Genomic DNA, 15,009 nt, shown 5'->3' with positions numbered 1-15,009 from the left:
TCTTTGACCTTGTGACTATTAGAAAGTGTTATTAGGTACTAAAAATAAATAAAAAGTAGATAAGTATGTATAGGTATTGTATGAGCTTATGAAATTACTGCTATTCATATCGGACGTGAGATTATTAACATATAATTATTGGATACCTATATTCATGGATTGTCAACATTTTGTTTTAAAAATGTATACAAATATCCAACTAGGATATTTCGGTAGATTTCAATCGATAGCGTGACGTGCCGTACGGGTTTGCGTTACTTAAGTGTGATTTTGAGTTTCCAAAACGTCCCGCTTGGCGCGTTGTTCAAAATCCCACAAAAATAGACATAACGCAAACGCGAAAGCTCGTCATGCTATCGAATGAAAATTACACTAGAGGTTTTGTAAGTTGTAAGGGGTGTAAGGTATATATAAGTAAGTAAATATTGGTACCCAACCTACCCAAATACCCATTGAGACCATGTAATAAAATAAAGTTTAAAGCAAGCTTTGCTGAGTTTGGACTGTTTCGTTCTGCGATCTGTGGTAAGATTGCACCCAAAACTTTTGTTTATTAGGCAAATGTGTTTTAATTAGATCTGTTGGTTTAAATTACATTTTATTAATCATTAGACTAAGTTTCCACACGCGTTTAGACACGCTTTGCGGTGAAGGAAACATCGTGAGGAAACTGGACTAATCCCAATAAGGCCTAGTTTACTCTCTGGGTTGGAAGGTCAGATATTATGTCACTTGGCAGTCGCTTTCGTAAAAACTAGTGCCTACGCCAGTTCTCGGGATTAGTTGCCAAGCGGACCCCAGGCTCCCATGAGCCGTGGCAAAATGCCGGGACAAATGAATCATTAGCGTAAGTCGCATATTATTGTTTCCTTACCTTTTGACCTCTACCTCTCTATCTATGTCAAAACAAAAGTGAGAAGCAACCAAACTCCCCGAAGTTTACTGGAATCGTAGTAAAAGAAACGGCACTTGAATCAAACTTCAACACCTTTGCTCCTCTCATCATAAAGTCCAATTTCACCGAGCAACAAGAATTAATTCACCGATTTATGTAGATCGAACCATTCGGTTCCGAGCATCTGATAACGTCGGCAAGTTGTGTTTTCTATAAAAGAACATTACTCGGACCGTTCACTTACACCCATTGTCAATCACTCAAGATGTCACAACGTCCGGCTTTTACGGTACCTACCTGACCATTTATTAACAAAAATAACCTTTTATAATTAAAAATCCTTGAAAATGTACCTACTTGAAAACCAAGTAAAAATAATATAGAAATGTAAATTTTAAGTGATTGTGATTGAATGGAGTTCAGTGATTGTGAAAGTGATGAAAGTGTGATTTGTAAAAGTGATTTAATAATAATAGGATCCAATTGTTTGTGACGAATGATTTTTTGTATGTTATTTTAAAATTCAGTAGTCCAACTAGCAAATATGCAAATACAATGCTGTAAATGTTGTTACGTTTGTGAAGTCCCAAACAAAAATAATGCAAGCGTTAAAAGTATAAAAAAATAGGTTCCGTTCGAGTACAAATATTTACTGATTATTTCAGAAAAAAATAATAACCGCGACCGGCGAAATTAAGTTTTTTAATAATTAATGTAGGTAACAAAAGTGTTATTTTTTTTTATTCAAGTACATCCACACCATATACAGTGTGGAAAGATAAGTCGGGCCCTGGAGGGAAACTACCTTAAATCCTTAAGCTGGCTCATTTTACTTAATGGAGACATTCCTTTATTTTTAAAAAGAAACAAAACTGCATTCAAAGTATTTTTCTTTTTTTCTTCGATTTGGCTTGTCTAAAAAATCTTGAGTACTAAATATTACATTTTATGGATATTTTGTACGACAGACGAGTTTAAGACCTAATGTTTCTAGGAGAAATGTTATCATTAACATTAACTGTATCGACTAGAAGAATAAAATTGCGAGTTTTTATTTTTTGTAATTTTTAGTCGGTTCTAGTCCCGGGCGAGGCAAGCGAGTTTTAGAAAATCTTTGAATGCAGTTTTGTTTCTTTTTAAAAATAAAGGAATGTCTCCTTTAAGTAAAATGAGCCAGCTTAAGGATTTAAGGTAGTTTCCCTCCAGAGCCCGACTTATCTTTCCACACTGTATATTTACATATTATAACAGAACTTAAACATTTTAAAAGCTGTTAGGAGTGTTAGGAATATATATGAATTAAAAATATAGTTGAAATGTAACATCATTCGATCCTTATTTTATGAAGATGAGACCGAGTTTAAGTGAAACTTTAGTATCAAACAAAGAATAGTACGAGGGGTGTTCAAAATATTCTCGGTATGAGAATGAAAACAAACAAGTACGAAAAGTTTGATATTTTTATTTTTCAATATACTCCCCCCCTATGTTCATACACTTAAAAGATCGATCAATTATTTTTTTTAATCCTGCATAAAAATATTTTTTATCTTTGGTGTAAAAATGCTCCTCCACTGCCGCCTTCAATGCTTCATCATCGGAAAATTTATTTCCACGCAGATCCTTTTTAAGATTGGGGAACAAAAAGAAGTCGCTGGGGGCTAAGTCCGGACTATACGGTGGGTGAGTAACAGTTTCAAACCCACATTCAACAATAGCTGCCTTGGCAATATGAGCAGTATGGACGGGGGCGTTGTCATGCAGAAGCATAACACCTTTGGTTAACTTTCCTCGCCTCTTTTCTTTGATTGCATCCTTTAATTGACGTAGAATGTTAGCGTAGTACTGTCCTGTGATATTTACACCTTTTTCTTTATAATCGATCAGTAATACTCCTTCACAATCCCAAAATATCGTGGCCATGACCTTGCCAGCTGAAGGGATGACCTTGAACTTCTTGGGATGAGCTGAACCCTTAATGTGCCACTGCATGGACTCTTGTTTACTCTCTGGGTCATAATGATGAACCCAGGTTTCATCTCCAGTAACTATTCTTTGCAGCACCTCATCAGGATTTTCACCGCACAGGTCAATAAAATCGGAACAACAAGCTACACGCATGTCTTTTTGAAGCCGAGTCAGCATTCGCGGAACCCATCTTGCACTTACTTTTGACATATTAAGATGGTCATGGATAATATCATGTACGGTACCAATAGAGAGATTGGTTACTTGTGCTATAGATTTTACCTTCACTCGACCATCTTCCAATATAAGTTTTTCCACTTTATCAATATTTTCTTGTGAAGTAGCTACTACAGGCCGGCCAGGTCTAGGGTCGTCTTCAACACTCTCCCTTCCACGTTTAAACTCGCTTGACCACTTTTGAATGGTAGATAAAGAAGGAGCAGACTCACGGTAAACACAATCCATTTCCTCTTTTATGGTTTTTTGATTTTTACCCTGTTTTGTCAAGAATTTTATCACGCATCGATGTTCTAATTTAGTTAACATTGTCAATTCCCACATGATGTTCATGTTTGTTCAGCAATTGCAGAAAAACAAAAGAACATCTCGGTTCGAATTATACTTTTTTTTAATGTCAATGAATAAACCTTAGCGGCCAGTAACGAAAGAAATTTTAGAAGAGGTTGTAAGATATCAATACCGAGAATATTTTGAACGCCCCTCGTAGGTAATTTGTTCTACAAGGGGGCAAAGTTGTTGCTTAACCGCTCGTGTTAATATTACTAGGGTTTAAACAAATGTTGCAGCACAAAACACAAAACTTTTCACCACACCAACGCGAGGAAAAAACTAACTGTAAAATATGAAACAAAATCAAACCAAATTCAATCCAAATAAACGTTAACTTATCATCCAAAATCATTATTTATTTAAAAGTAAATCTTACCAGCAAATCCTTGTAAGGAAACACCTCAGAATTTGTATCAGAGAACTTTGCCACACATGTAGATAAAATCCAACTTTCTCATCAGTTTTTGAGCAATCAAGAGAGCTTTTATCAGCTGGTGTGGTGAAAATTTCCAAATCTGTTCAGCGAACATCATCATCTTCATCTTCCTCGCGTTGTCCCGGCATTTTGCCACGGCTCATGGGAGCCTGGGGTCCGCTTGGCAACTAATCCCAGTAATTGGCGTGGGCACTAGTTTTTACGAAATCGACTGCCATCTGACCTTCCAACCCAGAGGGTAAACTAGGCCCGTATTGGGATTAGTCCGGTTTCCTCACGATGTTTTCCTTCACCGAAAAGCGACTGGTAAATATCAAATGATATTTCGTACATAAGTTCCGAAAAACTCATTGGTACGAGCCGGGGTTCGAACCCGCGACCTCCGGATTGCAAGTCGGACGCTCTTACCGCTAGGCCACCAGCGCTTCTGCTAGCGACAGCAACGCTACAAAAAGTCGCCATGGGCGAGGGGCCTTAACCAAATAAACAAACAAACATAACGGATAAATCTCTAATAACCTTGATTTTGTCAGTCAAGGCGCGTTGTTGAAACATCTTGCGGTTTCTTGTTTTTAAACCTATCAGATCTAAAAAACCGGCCAAGTGCGAAGGGTTCCGTACCATTACGCAAAAACGGAAAAAATCACGTTTGTTGCATGGGAGCCCCACTTAAATATTGATTTTATTTTGTTTTTAGTATTTTTTGTTGTTATAGCGGCAACAGAAATAGGTCATCTATAAAAATTTCAACTGTATAGCTATCACGGTTCATGAGTTAGGTACAGTCTGGTAACAGACAGACGGACAGCGGGGAACCCTAAAAACGCCACCTTAAGGCTCCGTTAACGATTTTAGAGCCAAAATGTAAAATTGATAGATTTAGTCGTTGAAATTGTACTTCTTTTGTTACGTAATATCTAAATAAGTAACAAGTATTGGTTTCTATTAACACGTCTTCTCATCTTGCCTTTTAATAATAAGGTCCCGAGCGTGTGTCACCGGCAACGTATATGACGAGAAGGGGCAGTTTTTAAAAAAATATCAAAAAAATATAGTTATAAATTATAAAAAATGATGTATAAGAATATGTGTGTGTGTTTCAGGAAATGTAGATTGTTTAATTATCAAAATGACGTTGAAATTAAGTCGATTTTCACGAAAATTGTTCACTTGTTTTGAAGTAATTTCTGGTGAAAATTGATTTCGTCTAACTTTCATTTAGGTACTCTTGTAAAGATAAAGATAAAAGATAGTTTATTCAAGTAGGCATAATTACAATGCGCTTATGAACGTCAAATAAAGATAGCAAGTCTATGCAAGTTGGAGTACAGGATATGTGTAAGTAATACAAAATTACCATTTTTAGCAGTCCAAACTTTACGAAATTTACAAATAAGATCTACTAAATCAGTGCTTTACACGCGTTTATCTAAACGTCTATCAGAAAAAAAAACATTACTAATTTAGTGAGTCAGTTTTCAAAAAAATGATCTGTACAAATGCAAGATAAGAAGACCTGCTAATAGATACCAGTACTTGTTATTTCTATTATGTAACAAAAGGTGCACAATTTCATCGACTAAATCTATTAATTTTACATTTTTGCGACTAAAATCGATACCGGCCTCTTAATGACAATTTGTGAAACTAGTAGGTAGGTATGTCAAGGACCATGTTCCGTCAACTATTCATTTGTTTAAGTATCTTCATTTGTTTTAGTATTGTTCTAGCTAGTGAGAATTTTAAGAAGAGTTGACTAAAGCTATTGTAGACTAGTTAATGCAATAATGAGTAATTTTAGAGTTACACTATTGTTTTTAGTGTGGAGCAAGTTTTTAACAGGGTCTATTAAAATAAAGGTTTATTTACATTTGGTTATGTGTAGACCCATTTCTTAAACGGTGTTAGACTAATATTATTAGTGTGTTGTCATGGACACCCATAAAATTTGACAGGGGTCCATTTCTCGAACGATATTAGACTAATATTATTAGTCCGCAAAGTCAAATCATGGTCCTATTTCTGGAACGATATTAGACTAATATTCCCCGAACTGTCAAATCGTATGGGTTGCCATGACAACACACTAATAATATTAGACTAATATCGTTTGAGAAATGGGCCCATGGTTTGCCATAACAACACACTAATAATATTTCAGGAATATATTTCGAGATTAAATATGTGCCTTAGTTGATGGGCTATATATACATTTTAGTTAATACCGATACCGTTTCAAAAATGAGCCCTAAAGTACCTACTTGCAGTGTTCGGGTCACATCTGCCAAGCTAAATTAGAACTACCACAGAATAAATAATAGTACTAAGTACAGAAGACTCACTCTCTAACAAAACGCGTCTGTTACGATCAGCACAGATATGGCCGCTAGGTGGCCACAGCGCCACGCGCGGCTTATGGCTTTCCCCAAAATTGGGGCGGAACGGATGTACTTTTAGCTACCTGTAGCAACAAGACGAAATCGCGGAGTGAACCACGCCTGCCACTACATAGTAATTGGCCTTTCCTAACAAATCAAAAAGAAACAAGCCAAAATAAGTCTTATTGCTAAGAGTGGCCAATAGCAGTCAAGAGTCACCCTATAAGTTGGGTGACAATGCAATATTATGGTACCATCGAGCAAATCTCAGCGTTTTCAAACATTTTTGAATGTTTTTCCAGAAATGGCTGTGGTGTCTGTTTGCCGTTTACGCAGGACCAGGCTGGGGCAGAGCCGTGTCCTTTCGGAACCCACCCAAGAACCCTACAACAATCGAGGCTCAGGCGAAATTCTTCCAGTACGTATCTAATTTATTTATGGCATCGATATTCAACTTTTGTGAGACATATTTTAAACTGTTTATGGCTCCTCTACACGATGGGCCAACGCCGGCCACTCCAAGGAACGCAGCCATGCGGTAGAATGAGATAGCAATATCACTTGCTCCCTCTAACGCATAACTGCGTCCCTTGGAGTGGCCGGCGTTGGCCCATCGTGTAGACGAGCCATTAGTCGACAACTGTTTATAGCATGGCACAAAACACGAAAACTTGTATGCTCAAACCTACCCGACGTTCCTTCGTTGGAATGATTTATGTAAATTGTTATGAAAATTTAACAAAATGGTGTCCAAGGTTATGTGCAGTCTAATTTGGACGTTTTCGAAAAGTTACTTGTTTCTGTTTACGGCAAAAATAGAAACAACTCTCTGAATATAACAGCTGGGACGGTAAAATTGAAATATTTTATAGTATGGAGTACTTTAAATAGGAAAGTAGGTACAGGTTTTACAAGAGTTTGCAACGCGCATCCATAATAATCAGAGATCGGACAAATTTGCGACATTGCTCGCAATAATGTGGACATGACTCCAAAATTGATTAAATAATTAATCATTTAATTAATTTCTTACCTGAGGTTTAATTTTGATTCCTAATCAATAAATAACACAAAGAGTTCTTATACTTAATGTAAATTTATTTAAAAAAATAATCAGTATGTTTGCCAAATTTTCTGTAGGTACTTATTTTTTTATATAAAAAATATATTTAAGTGCTATTTATTGATTAGGAATCAAAATTAAACCTCAGGTAAGAAATTAATTAAATGATTAATTATTTAATCAATTTTGGAGTCATGTCCACATTATTGCGAGCAATGTCGCAAATTTGTCCGATCTCTGATAATAATGGACGCGTCCATAGACTGGTAAAGTGGTAACCTCATTCTGACAGGGCTGTATGTTTGTTTGTCACCGCCATAGTTTAAACGAATCAAATTATTTATCTCTTTCCGTCAACGCAAACTTACATTATTTTTCATAGATAGATGATTGAACAAACCTTATGTTTATAGGGATTTTTTCTCAGTACAGTTGAGTCCGTACAAGATAGAATTCGGGCACGTGTGCGAGGACCCAGACACGTGGGAGCAGCGATACGAGAAGAAGGACTTTAAGAACCACAGGGACATGGGCAAAGTAACGCACCCTCTGTTAAGAGGGACGACTCTATCTCCTTCTGTCCTCCAATTTCTTGTTCTTGCTTCTTCTATCTCTAACATCCGCTTGTTTGTATGAAGGTATAGGCATCTCCCCAAGCTATGTGTAATATATTTGGCTGACTTTGACAAAAATATGGATGAAGGTGACATATTCGCTCAGTCGCAACAAAAGTCGGTACTATCTGGACACGCGTGTTCAGCCAAGTTCAAAGATAAAGCTGGCAACCGTATGTAACATAACACAAACCATTTCGAGCTACTTTTGACCTCTTTAAGTATTACATTAGGTACCTTCTTAATCTGTCGTGGCCAGAGATCATAAAATATCGATCATGAAATAATCAATTCTAAGATCTCTCCGCGAGATACTTAAGTACTTAAAAGGACCAATTTTATTGCTCGCACTTTTATAGTGACTAGTGACTCTATCTCTGTCTGTCGAATCTTCACCTGTCCTTTAACTCCTCATTCTTGCTAACCTCTTCTATCTCTATCTTTCGCTTGCATGAAGGAATAGGCATCTGTTCACGCATGAGAATTACGAGTAGGGACACAGTAGGGAGCTAGGGAGTGCTCCCGGTACTGGATTCCTATGCAAATGCAGTACCCGGTTCTCGCCATACAAACTCAGTACCAAGAGCATTCCCTAGGACACAGGCAGTTGACTGATGGTGATGACCACCTTGACAATACACTTTAACAAATCGACGAAGGTGAAATGAGTCGCGAAGTCGCAGCAAAAGTCGGTACTGCCACCTTATTCACGAATACAAGAGAACTTTTGTTTACACAGCTAACAGTTTCACTTATCTTAAAAACCTTGAGTGTGCGCTCAAGTGACGTTTCGCAACCCGCGGTCATTGACCTCGATCCCTGATCTCTCTGTCTGTCCAATCTTCTTCCTTTAACTTTTTGTTCTTGCCTCTTCTGTCTCTAACTTTCGCTTGCTTGCATGAAGGTATAGGCATCTGCCCACGCATGAGGACTACGAGCAGGGACATAGGGCGGGCAGCGAGCGACATTTCACCGAGAGACACGAGCGCGCCAAGCCTTCTGATGGACTGTTTTCTGCTAAAGTATGCTTTGCTTCAATAATCAACAGGTTATACAGAGATTTAAGAAAATATGGGTAGCGACTGATATAAAGAAGCCCACTGATTATCAGGGCGCCGGAAATCAGCCTGTCAGTTGTTCGGAACTGTCAACTTTTAGTTCTAATTGACAGGGTTTCTGTTCCTAAACATTTGTGTCAAATTTAAGAAAAGTTGCCGACTAAAAGTTTGTTGTTTGACCTCTACTGAGGTCATAAGTACCTTTATCTAGTATCTGACCTAACATTAAGCACCTAAATCTCTGCGTAATCTTGCTTACTAGAAAACATTTTATCCATCAAGCGGTTAAAAAAGCGGAGAAAGCGTGTTAAAAAGTTTACATAAATGGATTAAATGTTTTCTTAACATGTTCAAAAATAAAGTAAAAAAAAAATTGTTTCGCGTATGTCTTTATTAATAGTATGCTTATAAGAAATGATCACTAATACCTAACTGCAGGAAAGCGACTTTAACCACTGGTATTGCCGTCTTCAGTGTTCTTTCCGTTTGTAACTTTCTCATTTCTCTTAACTAATATGAAATATTTATGTTTAACCAAAAACTTAACCGCACTGTCAAACATTACCATTTCATTGTCTAACCCTTTTTATAACTCAGGTACGTTGGGGTGACAAACATGGGGGATACGGAGAGCATTACTGGGACTTGAACCATGCTGGTCACGCTGCTAACCATGGCAATGACGGATATGATGGTTCAGATGATGATGGGTCATATAATCACGAATTAGACCATGCTCATGATGACCATGACACATATGATGAACCTACTGAACAACAACCCACGTATGGCACAGAAGAATATGACCCTGAGCAGGCAGCGAAATATGATGAAAGCGGCAGAGCTAAACGAGCTCAACCTAGAATCAAAACTGAAAGAAAATTTGTACGGCATGAAGAGAGTGACGAAGAGTTACCAAAAGAGAAGTATCAGCGAAAACCCAAACAACGGCAAGGTCCTCAAGAAGATAAAGTAAAAGAAGCTGAACAAAATCAACAACCTAAACGTAAAAGAAGGCAAAGAAGACCAGAAAACCTAGAAGATAATGCCGCAAAACAGGCTGCTCTTAATCAAAAGGAAGAAGAGAAGCAAGAATCGCAATATTACGTCAAAGATAATGAGGAACAAGGTCAATCAGAGAAAGAACCACAGTATTACGTAAAGAATAAAAGCGAAGAAGAAAATGAACAACAACCACAGTATTACGTGAAGAATAAAAACGAAGAGGAAAATCAACAACCACCGCATTACGTGAAGAATAAAAACGAAGAAGAATATCAACAACAACCACAGTATCACGTGAAGAATAACGAAGAACATAATCAACAGCAACAACAGTATTACGTGAAGAATAAACACGAAGAAGAAAATCGACAACAACCACAGTATTACGTGAAGAATAAACACGAAGAAGAAAATCGACAACAACCACGGTATTACGTAAAGAATAACGAAGAATATACTCAACAACAGCCACAGTATTACGCGAAGAATACAAATGAGGAACGAAAAGAACAGCAACCACAGAATTATGCGAAAAGGACAGAAAACCAATTTGTTCCGTACGAACAAGGTGCAGGAGTGAGACAGCATCAGCATCCTGAGCTGACACCAGCCGCTTCAGCCCCAAGACTCTTCTTAGAGCCCACCACTGGACATGTTGTGGACAGAGCCACAGGACAAGCCTATGTTTTACAGCCGATAGCTGCCAATAATTATAATTAGATTATTTAGTGTTAGTGTTACAAATAGGTAATTTATTTTGTTAATAAAAGGACTGTTGAAATAAACTTTCTATTTTGATCTAAAATCTGTCACACAGGAATCCCTTTAACTATTTATTTATTTATTAACATACCTATTATAATATACCTATTATTTTGTGACAATACTTACATTAGGTATTGTGACAAAAAATAACTTAAAATTTTCATACGTGTTACTAGCGATATGTGCTGTATAGACAGAATTGCATGTTACCACCATTTCATACCATATTGACAATTGCCAACCCCATTATTGCTTCATTATGTTGTACTGAAACATCCCACTATGTCGAGAAAACGTGTAATAGAATTAGAAAATGATGACCGTTAGCATAGCTGCATCCTTATAAGGAAGTCTAGTAAAACCAGTCTGATCTAATGTACATAGTTGATTTCAAATAGGATTAAATGCCTACGCTGTGCTTCACCGTGTAACATTCTGGTAGCATTCTAACTAGATTATTTTATGGTAACCAGGCAACCTATTCACATACCGATTTGTACGTCTTATATGATTCATATGCTCACGCCAACTATAATTAGACCTCTAGTTTATTTTTTTCTACTCCAGCACTTAAATGTGTCAATTAAATGACTGACAGTGATATCTAAAGCAATGTCATTTGAATGATTTGTCTATAGGCTCATAAGATGACTGCTAGCAGTCATCTTATGAGTATAATACAACTGCTTTATTTTTTTTAAAGATACAAGTTCCGATCATCTTGATTGAAAGAGGTATGTTTTCATTTACAATAATAACTCTTTTTTTTTTTAAATAATAACTCAATTTTTTTTAAATAATAACTCTTTTTTTTTAATAATAACTCTTTTTTTTTGCTGCAGCTGTCATAGAAAAAGTAATGTATGCAACAGCTCATAATTGGTTCTTAAAATTCTCGGGTCTTTTTTTACAAAACTCGACTACGTCTCGTTTTGTAACTTCGACCCTTGAATTTTAAGAACCCTTATTATATCACTGTTGCATAAACTACTATTTGACAATCATTATAAGATAATTGTCAAGATAACTCATACACAATAACATATCAATAAATTACCATCGAAATCTTAAAGCCTTCTTCGAGCGGCATTTAGACTAATATTATTAGTCCACGAACTGTCAAATCGTATGGCTTGCCATATGTGACAACACACTAATAATATTAGACTAATATCGTTCGAGAAATAGGGCCCTGGGTTCCATTTCTCAAACGGTATAGACTAAGGGTCAGTCGCACATGAAACAACGCAAACTAATGTCATTTTTACAAAAAACTTATTTTATGTTTTAATATACCAAAATGGTAGATTGGTTGGACAAATTAGGGTAATGGTGCTGTACTTTTAGTATCTCACATGAAATCAAGGTACCTATTTGATATTCAGGGTGTCAGGAAGGTTTTGTATTTAAAAAAATGGTCTATACTGGTTTTAAAAGCGCAGAACGAGGTTTTATGAATTGCCTACGCACTGTGTCCAGATGAAAACGCAAGTAGTGGCAATGCACTTGGCAATTCGCTTTGGTTCCTTGAAACGATTTTGCTCGATTACATTACAGCCAAAGGGCTTGGAATATTTTTGCTAATTTTAAACCTTACACCACTCGCATACGGCTTACTTAAATTTGAATGAGCTATTTTGTATTAGTGATAAATTTAATGGTGTATTGAAATATTGATATTGCTGATAATTTAGCTTTTGAGTAGTATGTACACGGATATAGTTAGCGAACAAGTGAAAATGTATTCCGGAGTTGAAATGCTTTAGCAACAGATAATGTTTCTAATGTTTGACTCTATTGCTACGAATTAAGATTAAAGTAAATAATTTAAGCAATATTAAATAAAATGTTATTGCAAACTTTTTTATTAATGTCAACTTCTTCTTTTTGAATTGCGAATTAAGATTAAAGTAAATAATTTAAGCAATATTAAATAAAATGTTATTGCAAACTTTTTTATTAATGTCAACTTTTGAATTGCTAAATTTAATCGCAATTGAGAGTGTTTACATGTAGAGTCTGTGCGGAAAGAGAAGACTAGAAGAGTCGTGGAATGTATTAAGGGAGCCCATACATTCCGCGACTCTTCTCTTTCCGCACAGACTCTACCCACTCTAACCTATAGTCAATTACAGTACAGTACAATACAAACTTGGAAAACATTACCACCAATTTTTTGGCCAGTCTATTACAAACTTTTAACTTCTAAAGATTTCACGAAGGTCAATACCACCCCTTTTCCCACGCGTCATCTGAATATTCTGTGACAGGTTCTGGACAGAAGGGTGCCAAATCTTCATTTGTCTGTCTCTAATTGTCCTACAATACAACAAAGGACGTATGAGGGACAAACGGGGTAGCTATCTGTGGCCGGATCAGTAGTAACCGTTACTGATTTAAGATAGAGTCTGTTCGGAAAGTGAAGAGTTGTGGAATGTATTGGTCCCCATACATTCCACGACTCTTCTGTTTCCGCACAGAGTCTACAAGTTGATAAAAAGAGGAGGACTTAGGGCCAGTTGCACCAACCACAATTAACAGACTGCTAGACGTTACTCAGCAGTGAACTATGGAACTTCCCATATAATAAAATTTAGCGAACGGTTTGACGGTGACAGAGGGTTTGGTGCAACCGACCCTTACATATAGCAAAAACGTCTTAAAGTATATGCTGACGCCACACATTTGTATTTAAAAATTATACTTTGAGGGGTCAAAACACAGGGCTCTTTTCATTTTATAAATATGCTCAGTCCCCAGGCTGTGAGGCCCACACTAAAGACTATTTTTTTATTCGGTAGACTAAAATGACATTTCATCGTATTAAATGACATTTTATGTTCATACTATGAAATGTCATTTCAGTCTACCGGATAAAAAAATAGACTTTAATTGAGCTTTCATACACACGGCTTAGTTTGTTTTCGCTGCAATGTGTGTATGATGTTTTATATCACTACATAGTGTAAAACAAAGTCGCTTCCCGCTGTCTGTCTGTCCCTATATTGTATGCTTAGATCTTTAAAACTACGCAACGGATTTTGAGGCGGCTTTTTTTAATAGATAGAGTGATTCAAGAGGAAGGTTTAGGTATGTATAATTTGTTCACCCGTGCGAAGCCGGGGCGGGTCGCTAGTAAACTATAAACCCTTACGGTATTTTTACCAACAGGCACTAATACAGTCGCTTATATAGTTGAACTAAATATATAGAACTTGCTACTTTAACAAAGTTGCCAATAATATCATAATGTATTTAATTACAGTACATTATGTAAACGAAGACAATGCAGCCAATAGCCGCATTATGTATCGGTTCAGATACATAAGAAGTGAAAGGAGGATCTGTTGGGCAACGAGTTCTGGTTCCCACAAAATTTTATGGTCTGTTTATAGGTACTGTTCTCAAAGTGTGCAATGGAGCTTTTAAACCCATCACCTTTTCAAGGATTACTTAAAACAACCACACTTCTCCGAGACAGACATCATCACTACAGTATATTATAAAACAAAGCCGCTTCCCGCTGTCTGTCTGTCCCTATGTATTAGCTTAGATCTTTAAAACTACGCAACGGATTTTGATGCGGTTTTTTTTAATAGGTAGAGTGATTCAAGAGGAAGGTTTATGTGTAATTTGTTAACCCGTGCGAAGCCGGGGCGGGTTGATAGTATAAATAGTATTAAATATATGAAAACTGGTCACTAACAGTGTATTCTTCTAAAAACTTTGTACTTATGCACCAGAAGTGTTGGCATTAGGGAATGCAAAATAACCGATAACCGAGTATCGGTTTTGCTTCGGTTAAACTCGTACTCGAAACCGAAAATCGGTTAAAAACCGAGTAATCTCTAGGGTCCTAGCTAAACTGGTTGTTAATACTTACGCCATGGAAAGTCCAATTTAGCTAGAACCACTAACCAAATAGCTCGAAGCGTGACTGTGTACATTGGTGACACTGAACTATTACAGAAATACATTTAATAGTAGTTTATGTGACTGCTCTACATAATTAAAGGCATTCAAATACGAGTTTAGGTTTATGAAATGAACGAAGTGATTTCCTGAAAAAGATCACACGAGTGTTTATTCGCTAATTATATATACAGTTACATATACTATTTGTGTCGTTCTCAAGTAAAAGGTACCACATCCTCGCTTACCATAAGGGTGAAATTTGCTTGCACCTCTATACTAATCACCTATCAGAGCGTCCTTGTGGTAAGCGACAATGTGGTATATTTTACTTGAGAACGACAC

At 36.7% G+C, this 15,009-nt stretch overlaps 1 protein-coding gene across 2 annotated transcripts; it reads left to right on the top strand.

Annotated features, from left to right (window-relative positions):
- Positions 1–1,012: 1,012 nt before the first annotated feature.
- On the top strand, positions 1,013–10,772 carry LOC134649950 (putative uncharacterized protein DDB_G0271606). Of its 2 annotated transcripts, XM_063504747.1 has the most exons (4): positions 1,013–1,184; positions 6,550–6,665; positions 8,829–8,946; positions 9,580–10,772. In XM_063504747.1, the coding sequence occupies exons 1-4, from the start codon at positions 1,161–1,163 to the stop codon at positions 10,705–10,707; spliced, it is 1,386 nt and encodes a 461-aa protein (XP_063360817.1). In that variant the 5' UTR covers positions 1,013–1,160; the 3' UTR covers positions 10,708–10,772. The 2 variants fall into 2 exon arrangements, with proteins under 2 accessions (XP_063360817.1, XP_063360818.1); XM_063504748.1 differs by lacking the exons at positions 1,013–1,184; positions 6,550–6,665; positions 8,829–8,946 and adding an exon at positions 7,696–7,847.
- The last annotated feature ends 4,237 nt before the right edge of the window (positions 10,773–15,009 follow it).

This window comes from Cydia amplana, chromosome 8, assembly GCF_948474715.1.
Source record: "Cydia amplana chromosome 8, ilCydAmpl1.1, whole genome shotgun sequence".
In the NCBI taxonomy this organism is placed as follows: domain Eukaryota; kingdom Metazoa; phylum Arthropoda; class Insecta; order Lepidoptera; family Tortricidae; genus Cydia; species Cydia amplana.
The sequence above is the reverse complement of the archived record's forward strand: the minus strand, read 5'-3'. Positions and strand labels throughout refer to the sequence as shown.